Genomic DNA, 11214 nt, shown 5'->3' with positions numbered 1-11214 from the left:
TAAAGGTAATTTATTAAGCTTTAAAAATAATATAACTATAGGTTTATGAGTCTTTATTGCGAATAAATTTTCTGCCTTTTCTTTTTATGCCTCCCATTAATACCTGCACAACTTTTCTTCCCACTTCTATTGTTTAATTGACGTGTTTTGGTATAACATCAATAATATTCTCATTATACCACTTCATAGTTGTATTTGAGTAATGCCAACTTGGCTAAAACTTTGTATCAGATGTGTGATGTCTTATAAATGACAGCAATCGCTTTTCCATACTCTTTTTTATATATAATTCTCAAAATTCTTTAAAAAAAGTGTTGTATAAATTTGTGAGTACATTTTTTAACTACTGAACATCTTTAATTTGCAATTAAAATAATACGGGTTATTTAAAGTAATAAACCACAGTTTTTAAAAGGTAAAAACATAAAAATATTTATATAAATAGTAATTGAAAATATTTACAAAAATATGTGGGTGTTATCTGCCGTAGGTCAGGATATATTTATGTTTTTTTTCATTTTTGACCTACTTTTTTCAATTCTTTTGATGTGACGGAACTACCTATGGTGGGGAATTTTCCGAAGAAAGATCCATGCGGTTATCTGGTCCCCATTCGGACCATCTATAATGTGTAATTTTTTTTTAAATTTTTCCCTAAAAGGGTTCATATTAATTCAGAAAAAATTTTCTTTGGGCTCGAATATGAAAATGATATGTCGAGGTCATAAACATAGGTATTTTTTGTGATATGATTTCATTGTTGTAGTCAAATTTATTTCGTCCGAGTCATTTCTTCTTGTTTGAATACAAGAAATAGTTACTTGAGGGTAAATACGGAAAATAGGGCGGAAGAGGGAGCATTTCGCAGCCTAATTCAGGTATTTTTACCATAGAAACTGCACATGTATGTACCCTTTTGTTCACTTGATTGTGAGCAAAGCTTCCTCATACCCAAGTGATCATTCAAATATGAAATCAATGAGCCATGTGTGATGTCTATGACCATAGAGAACATAGAGCGGAAACTCGAAAAAAAACTCAAACAAAAAAAAATACTCAAAAAAGTTACATATACGAGTGTTGTTTTTGTTTTCACATAGTTTTTTTTTACTAGTCCATTCTCACCACTTAGGTTTTTGACAACTGAGTTAGGTCTTTGACAGGAGAGTTTCCGCTCTATGTGTTTTCTCTATGCCTATGACTTCCTCAATCTCTCACACTTTTAATTTCCGATCGACAAACAATATATCGTGCTTTGTTTCAATTCTTTTGCGTGTAGAGACCTCAAATGGGCTTCCAGAACGTTAGGCACAACGAAATTCAGTAAACCACTTCTATACCATTGAAATTGATGGTGCAGAGTTCCCATGGTATTTATCAAGCATAACCTTTATTTGAGATATGGTTTCAAAATATTTTTTGGGAATTATTGGAATTTTGTTCTTTTTATTTTCTACCTGTGTGGAAAATATCTTTGCGATAAAAACATTCAATTATATGTAAAAAATGCTTACATTTATATACCATTATAATTTACAGAGATAAATTTCATATATTTTTTTACTTATTTAAGATTATCTTAAAAAAATCTAATTAAAATTTTTATTTCAGATTTAATGAAAACACCAAGTCTCACCAAAAACCTGTGGTTGCAATATGAAAAAAGGAAAATTTTATAATAATTCGTAGCTTTTCCCAGTAAAAACCAAAAAACAAATGTGGCGCCATGTTAAGGATGATTTATAAAAAAACCAGCAATAATAAAGTATACAATTATATAAAAATATTATTAAATTATTATGAGACCACAGTGAAATTGAAACGTTTAAAAATTCAAAGGTAGTCTCATTGCGAAAACGAAATCATAAATTTCCGCAAAAAAAGAGAAATAATAAAAAACAGATAAAATAACAAAATACAAGGAAAAAGAAAACAAATAACAGAAACGGAAACAGTTATAACAGAAGAATTTATTTAAGATTTTTTCATCCCATATTGTTTGTTTAAAAGCATAAAAAACAAACAAATGATGCTGGCTATTAATATTGTTATGAATGTAGCAATAATTATGCTAATCTTTAATGGACTCAATGTATCACTGAGTAAGGTGGATGCCACCACTAGCGCCAGCTCCAGCTCAAGCTCCACCCTAACGAAACAACATGAGGTTGAGTTAATGGAGGGTAGCAGTAAGGTTAGTGAAGTAGCAGTAGTGGCTGCTATAGATGTTTTAAATATTAGACATGAACGTTCCAAACAACGAAGACATTCCACATCTACTGAAAAAGAGCAACAGCTGCAGCAGCCACAACCACAGTTACATTCAACAAGAACATTGTATGAAAACAGTCCGGGGAATAAGGAATTGCATTTACAACATAAAACTGATGACCAAAAGGCTATAACTATCAGAAACATTGATGAGGAGCTGACAAAACGGGAATTGAACAAATTTTCAACAAATTTTCATTCATCGCATGGTAATGATGAGAATGCTGATGCTGATGCAAACTCCCAGCTAGATACAGATGGCCTCGTTATTGCAACTGACATTGATGTTGTTAACAATGTTACAAGACATTTGAATAATGCAAATGATGTAACTGTTGCCAAAGGCATTGGTTTCAGTACCAGCAACAGTGATACCAGCAACATTCACAGCATCTTTCAGGCCACAGTGGCAACACATCATTTAACACCTTCTGCTCCAGTGGCCACCACAACTCTGAAAGCTGTGACCCACAAAATACGAAAATTGCATAAAAAGAAAATTGTAGAGAGTTTGCGACAATTGAATATTGACAAATTCAATACAAATGGTGGTCATTTGACCAAAAATCATCATCGTAGTTTGCTAGAAGCCGAACAGCTACAACAGCAAGCTCAAATGCAGGACACAAGTAAAAATATTCCCAAAACAGCAGACGACAGTCAACAGTTGCAACAGCAAAAAGAAGAACAACAAACATCAACTGTTGCAAGCATAGATGATGCCGACAGCAGCAGTCATCAAGTGGCCAAGGAGGTGGTGGGTGAGGAGGAGGGCGAAGTGGTGCTAAATGGAGATAAAACTGATATGGTCACAAATGATATTGACACTAATGAAAGTGTAAATGATGGTGATTTGCCAGATATAATGGATAAATATGATGGTGTTGATGATGGTGACGAAGAAGATAATGACGATGATGATAATTTGTCTGATGTATTCTATCAAAATGATGAGAATGTTTCGAATCTCAATGATGACGGGGATGATGAGGCTGATGATAATGATGAGGCTGAGGCTGTCGATGGTGGCGTTGATGAATTGTTTGCCACAACTCTTCGTTCTCTTTTGGATGACAAATTTGATAAGCAATTTAAAAACTTCTCCTCTGAATTCATTAAGGACATTGACAACAATGTGGATTTGGATGATAACGAAACGGAAAATGAAAATTTAATAACATCCTGGCAACATATTAAAGATTTGAAATTTAAACCTTTAAATCTATCAAGCAGCTCGTCAACTTACTCTCTGCTTACCACTGCAAATCTTATAATTAACTCGACCGAGGACTCCTCTAATATATCCTTCACCACGGAATTTCCCTATGATTTTCCTTTCTCCTCTGAAGATCATTCGCTTGAGCCATTACACTCAGCCAGCACTAGCCAAGGCAGTATTCATTTTGAGCATCATCAAGCTTCTTTCTACGATAAAGATGAAATTAACTTCAATGATTCTTCAGACTTGGCTCAGGATGATGCCTCCTCATCTTCTAAAGATCTGATAATGGATGAGGCAGTTATGGAAGATGGTGATGATGACAGTGGTCATGCCAATGGTTTTCCTTTAAGTAATTTGGATGAATCTGACTCTGATACGGATACGGAGACAGAAGGTCTTTCAGAGGTGGCTGGTGATGATGAAACCAATCATTTTCTGGAGGGTGTGGTGGATGCTGCTAATTCGGAAGAGATTTACGATTGGGATGAGATATCGCGTAGCAATCGTCGTGATTTAATGCACGGTCGTGACGTGGTAACGAAATTTCTGCAAATTGTCGAAACGCAACATTCGCTCGGTTCGAATTGTGAGGCCGGAACGTCGTTGAATTTGGGCGAGGGCGTGGTCGATCGTTATGCACAGGATCGTTTTCGCGTCGAAGCAGAGGTGGCTGTAAATCGTGCCAATATGTTGACCAGGTAAGTGGTGTAAACTATTAATTTTTTAATAACAGAAATATATATTAACTAAAGCAATTGACCTTTATATTTAAGAACTATTTGTTTAACAAAAATCCTAACAACCAACACATGTTTGTATGCTCTTCACAGGTTTGGAAAAAGAATGAAAAATATGGTCTATAAACAGAATTATGTTCGTACTTGTCCTGGTAAAGATTTTAGTATTTCAATTAGTATCTACAGTGTGAATATTGATAATTCGTCCAAGTTATTAGAATAAAGCATAACCAAAAATAAGAATGAAATCTTTTAGTTGGTGCATTTTAATTTTGTTTTGTAATTGCTTAACAAGCAAAGAAGTTATAGACTAGGAAACGTTAGTGAATTCGGCCTATTTTGGCCTGTTCCAAAACAATAACGATTCTCATTTTTCTCAGTAATGGTTCATTAAAAGTCTCTATATGTAAGAGAATGACAAAGAAGGGATACCGTGTTTTTTGTTGAAAAATCTTCTGGAGAGGATATGTGACCATTTTGAGAACTGGGTGAATGGTGCGCATACTACACTATATAGAAGTATTGGTCCTAGGGGTGCTCGCTGTACCTGCAATAGTGGTATATCTGAAATAATCTTAGGATCTGAAAAATTTAGAAGTGAAAAATTATTGGTGGAGATATCTCAAAGAAGGAACAAAATATGACAGACGTTAAACCCTTATTTTGAAGCCAATATGTACGAACGAGTATGTTCGAAATTCAAAGTCCGTGACTTTTCAAATTTCCCGCCTCGTAACTGAAAAGCCATCAACATGCATATGTAAGTTTACTCCTGTCAAAATTTGACCAAGCTGCGTCATGTAGTTTGTGTTTGGTACAAATTGAAAGTAGACTTCCTCGTGACTTGAGAAGGAAATGGAAAGAAGGAAATTTTTTCCAGAAAAAAAACCATCACTCAAACCAAGGCTAAGCTTGATAAATACGGTGCACAGTGCCTTAATCCAAAGTTACATGCATTTCAATTTAAAAAAATTAAAAAAGGCGATTTTCGCTATTTTTTTGGGAAAAAAGTAATTTTATTCTTTTTAAGTTATCTAAAAAATTTTTAAGAGGATGTATAATGAATTTGTACTTTTTGAAAAGCTAACTTTACACCAAATATTTTAAATAAAAAAAAAGTTATGGTTTTTGATACCGAGGGGACCAGGTCCATTCAAAAAATGCCTATTTTTTATGTAAAATTCAATTTTAGAGCAAAAATTCTCAAAGCGCATAGTCGATATCAAATTATAATAATCTATTTTAGATGACCCAATGTGTTCTTAATTATTTTGTAAAGGGCTCCGATAACCCCGCCCCTAGTATGGATATTACAGCCAAAAAACGAAAAAATACCATTTTTGGAATTTTTCAATACTTTTTTGGGAATTGGGGGATTCCTTATTACAAATTTCAAAATTTGTTTTCATTTTTCCATTTTCAATAAAATAATCTATAGAAGTGTAAAATTTCATTAAAAAATATTGATAAATAAAATTTTATTTTATTTTGAAAAATTTGTATCTATGACAAAACTCATTAAAAAGAATTTTTTGTCATATTTTTCAAAAAAGTATTCCATGAATTTGTTAATTCTCAAAAGCTATATACATTATTGGAAAGTAGACAAAATCTTCTATCCATTGATATATTAAATGTCTACATTATGTTTTTTACGTGGCAAATTAATTAGGGAAAACCTAACAACTCGCTGAGAATTTACCTAACATAGAAATTAATAAAAAAACATGTTGCCTACATAACAACATTTTTATAAATGTAAAAAAACAGTTCTCTCTTTATTTGATATATACATCTGTTATTAATCCTATAAAAGAAAAATGGAGAAAATCGGGAAACATGTGGAACCTTTGTCAGCAAAAAACTGGAGTGGGGTGGGTAAAAATGTTGAAAATTAAATTTTCAAAAGCGAATATCTCCTAAGTTGTAAGAGATAATTAATTGACAGCTACGACGAGGTTTTATGTAGTGCTCGACGAGAAGATTCTACATATGTTGAAATCGGAACACAAACGAAGAAATAGTATCATTTTTAAAATTGACCATACCCGAGGTGTCCTACTTTGGGGACCCTTGGTCCCGCTCCTGGTAGGCTTATGAGGCCCAAACTTAAACTCAACAACACTTCCTCTTTGCGCATGTGAAATTTCATTCAAATCGGACTAAGGGTTTAGAAGTTACAGATTTGTTTCCCTCTTTTTTTCTCATACCACTGTGCGGTGGCAAATCTGGACCATCAATATCAATGGTAAAAAAGTGAATTCGTTGTAATCGTACAAGCACGGATAGTGCCGAACATTCTGGATACCCAGTTGAGGTCCCTACACTAGGGAAGATCCATATTAAAGCGGACAGCAGTCGGATTTACCATCTCCGAATGAAATTTACCACATACATAATATATCCAATATGGTTCTCATACCAGTGACTTTTTCAATGGAAACTCATTCCGATGTAAAAATATCGCGATCTGAAAATTGAAAAATTTTCTGAAATTATATACACATAATTACCCATAACTTTGAAACTACTCAAAGACCAGCATAATTTTTGACTCCATTTTAAAGCCAAAGATATTGTCTTTAAAATGGTGTGAATAAAATTGTTTATTTTCAAAAGGATAAAGGTAAATTTTCGGAGTATATATTTCAATGTAAAAAATATCAAAGAACGCGGTGTTAAACATTTAAAAAGCAAATGGTACGAGGACACCTAAACTCTCTATTATATTCGTGCAAAAAAATTTCGATGGAGACTCGATTAGTTCAGGAGTTATAAATAAAAACGTCATACAAAACAAGTAAAAAAGTATAGTCGGTCAAGCCCGACCATATAATACCCTACACTAAGTAAAAGAGCAAAAAAATTTTTCTTTTCAAATTTCAATAATATATATTTTTGAATGATTTTCGGAAGTGGGATTTATATGGGAGCTATCGGCCGATCACAATGAAATTATGTCGTGTGATTTATGTCTATATTAAAGTTAACACGGGTCTATATGGGAGCTATGACTAATTATGGACCGATCGTAACCAAATTTTGTGCCATGAATTTTGTATATATAAAACTTATTTGGAGCGGAATTTGTGGAGATACATATATAAATTAAACATTTATATAGATAAAGTCCAATTTCGGAAGGACATTTGTATGGGGCTAGGTGAAATAATGGACCGATTTCAGCCAGTTTCAATATACTTAGTCCTTGGGCCGAAAAAGTAATATCTACCAAATTTGATCGAAATATCTTCAAAATTACGACCTGTACTCTGCAGCCAGCCGACCAGCCAGACGGACGGATATCGTTTAATCGACTCAGAAAGTGATTCTAAGTCGATCGGTATACTTTAAGGTGGGTGTTAGACTAATATTTTTGGGCGTTACAAACATCTGCACAAACGCATTATACCCTCCCCACTATGGAGGTGTAGGGTATAAATATGGACATTAGAATGCTTTTCGCATGATGACTGCCGTGTTTTCTCAATATCGGGGGCACAAAAGGGTGCACGCATGTGCAATTTCCATGATAAAATCCATCAATTGCTTCCTCATTGGCTTATTTTACGGATTTAACAAATACCTATTTTGATGGCCTCAACATGTCTTAATTTTTGGAAGGGATAACAAATTTTAGAAACTTTGGACAAAGTGTATAGAGCTCAATGCAGACTATGTTGAAAAATAAAATGATGTTTTATCCAAAAACCTGTGTTTTATTCAAAAAGTCACGGACTCGCTCTTCTGTCTCGAAAACCTGATGTGAGTGAGTCAGATTTGGATTCAATGCAGCTCAAATTACCAAAAATGTAAACCCTGGGTTTCGAAGTTTTTAAAATTTTGTTATCAGAGCATAAATTTACGAATTTATGGCATGGGAGAAATTGTATTATTTCAAATCATTATCAATTGGATATCAAACCTGAAGGATTATATAGACACAAAGAACTATTTTTCTAGTTAACTAAATTAGTTGGAAATTTCGAGTACGACTGTAGTAACTAAATGAATTAATCATAGTATTTTTTTTACAACATTCCGTCCACATTATTATTTCTTCAGTTGTAAAAAGTTTACTTTACTATACAAACATTTTCATAAACTACATTTTATGTCACTTTAGCTAATCTAGTTCTTTATTGACAACAACAATTTGTTGTTGTCAGTTTATTTAATGTCAGTTGTCCAAACAGGCTTTTTAAAACTAAAATAACTCTACATACAAATTCATCACAACTTGACATGTTCCCAAAACAACTCAACATGTCCACATGACATTTATATAGTACGTATCGTCAACTAAAATGCAAAACAACGTATCAACAAAAAATTCGAAATTGATTTTATTATTGATTACGATTCACTACATACATCCTATTACATATATGTGTACAAAATTTTAAACTTTTACTATCAAAAATAACAAAATTTAAAACAATGTGTTATCAAGTGCAAAATAAGGTTTTGAGTAATTCATTAATAAATAGTATTTTACCTTATTTTAGTTAGTTTCCTAATATTTTTTTTTAATAAATTTTTTGCTGACCTTATGAAGTACATTTTTTACTTTAAATAAGTAGTTGTTAGTAATTAAAATAAAAAATATAAAAATATCTATAACTGCTTTAATTTAAAATAAAAAAATATGATTTTATTTAAATTTTTATTTTTTGATAAAAATTTTGTTTAAATATCTCAAGTAGTTTTCATTATATAACATTTTTTGCTTCACCTATAAACTTATCAAAAGTGATGTTACGTTATTTTGCATTTTAGGTAACGATATCTACATACATATGTTTATGTATGTATGTTGAGTATTTAATATGTGTAAGAATGTCACATATACATATGTATGCAAGTGTTTTAGTCTTAAAGTTTTATCACAAAACTAAGTTTTTCTAATTTATTTTATGTGTTGCACATTAACTAAATTAAGCTACAAACAGTAAAAATAACAATTTTATAAAATAAAACAAAAAGAAAAAATAATTTAGTATATATTACCAACATTATGTTAGATAACCAAACTAGAATTATCACAACATCAGTAGCATAAAATCACAAACTCTCATACTCCAAATATACTGCATACTTATAAAGTAGGATGGTCCTTATTTTGAACTTTACCGATGATTCTTAAATGGCTGAATTTGTGCTCCATCATCTATAAATCAAATGCTGAAAATTTGAGTAACTGTCCACCATGGTTTTGTATGTATTTCATTTTCCTATAGATGTTTTAATACAAATTAAAAATATTTTCTGAAAACTTTAACCAATTAAGTGTAACCTGATACCAACCAAAATTATAAAATTTAAAAACAAAATTCCAAATTTTGCATTACATACATATACATTTGTTTTTACTTCAATAAAAGAAAAATAGTGAAAATCAGGAAATATTTGGACCCGCTGTTATCAAAAAACTGGAGTAGGGTGGGTAAAAATGTTGAAAATTTAATTTTCAAATGCGAATATCTCCTAAGCTATATGAGTAGTGCTCGACGAGGAGATTCTATACATGCATTCCTTTTAAATCAGAGAGCAAACAGAGAAATAGTATTGTATTAAATATTTAACATACCGAGGTGTCCTACCTTGGGAACCCTGCCCGCGCCATTGGTGGGCGCATGAAATCCTAATTCATTAAAATTGGACCAACCGTTTAGAAGTTATAGATTTATTTCCCTACACCACTGTGCAGCGTTCTCTATCGTGAGTTTTAGGTAAAAATATCAAAAATGGATTCCCCGACCTCAAAAATAGTAAGTTACCACAACTTTCCGGGATAATAAAAATAAATAGGCATTGTTTCATCAAATTTTTAATGATTTTTTCTTGTTAGCCAGCGTTCCAAAATCACTAACTTCAAATGCGTGTAAAGAAAATCTAGCGCTGAAATAAAAAAAGCTTTGAGGGTTTTGTTATGGAAAACGTAAGCTTTCATTTGCTTTTGGTCTCATCCCATTCCGATTTTGGTTGTTGCACAGTGTAATAGCCCAAAATTTATAGATATACAGTAGCGTGCATAAAAAATGCAACGCTATGCAATGTGATTTTCAACAGCACTAATTTTGCTCAAAAAGTTATCCAATTGTCCACATTTGCTGTTTTTATATTTTTTTACGTAAGGATAATTATAAATTTTTTAGTATAAACAATGGTAAAATTGTGCTAGCAAAAAAAATGCAACTCTAAGAAAATTTACTTCATTTTTAAAATTTTGAAAAAAAATTATTTATAAAAAATTACCATCATTTACTATTAATACAAACAAATTTAAGGACATTAAAATTCAAAAGGAAAAACATTTTATCCAAAAAACCCCATACTCCTATTCCGTTATAAAATTTAGATATAATTAAGAATTGTGTTATGATTAGAAATAATGCTTAAATAATTTTATTGGCTAGTTTTGAAATAAAACTAAAATGTTAGACATTGAAATTTTTTATTAATTTGCTTTTAAAATAGCATGAATTTCATGAAAATGTCTACCACGGCTTGGCTGGGTGGTCATAAATAAGGCTGAATTTGACCAATGGCCCGAGTTTTGTTTGCCTGGAGGTCGTATAGATCTTCGACTTAAGAAAACTCCACAAGCAAAAGTCTAACGGGGCCAATAGTAGACAGAACACATCATTTCCACGTGAGATGACCATGCCCTCAAATCGCTCATGCATAATGTCCGATTCACAGTGGTATAGAAAAACAAGTAAGAAAGTATGGTCGGTCAAGCCCGACCATATAATACCCTACACCAAGTAAATGAGTAAAAATATTTTTCTTTTAAAATATCAATAATTTATATTTTTGAGTGATTTTTGGAAGTGGGCCTTATATGGGAGCTATGACCAATTATGGACCGATCACCATAAAATTAGGTCGTGTGATTTATGTCTATATTAAAGTTAACTATGTTGAATTTTGTGTGTATACCAACATTTTTAAGCGATTTATGCACGTTAAAGTGATTTT

General features: G+C 32.0%; 1 protein-coding gene across 1 annotated transcript in view; it reads left to right on the top strand.

Annotated features, from left to right (window-relative positions):
- The first annotated feature begins 2068 nt into the window (after nucleotides 1-2068).
- Nucleotides 2069-11214, top strand: part of LOC135961327 (myb-like protein O) — a 138023-nt gene continuing 128877 nt past the window's right edge. Inside the window, exon 1 of the mRNA XM_065512822.1 lies at nucleotides 2069-4191. Coding sequence (XP_065368894.1) covers nucleotides 2069-4191 — 2123 coding nt within the window. The remainder of the gene's footprint in view (nucleotides 4192-11214) is intronic.

Source organism: Calliphora vicina, chromosome 5, assembly GCF_958450345.1.
Source record: "Calliphora vicina chromosome 5, idCalVici1.1, whole genome shotgun sequence".
In the NCBI taxonomy this organism is placed as follows: domain Eukaryota; kingdom Metazoa; phylum Arthropoda; class Insecta; order Diptera; family Calliphoridae; genus Calliphora; species Calliphora vicina.
The sequence above is the reverse complement of the archived record's forward strand: the minus strand, read 5'-3'. Positions and strand labels throughout refer to the sequence as shown.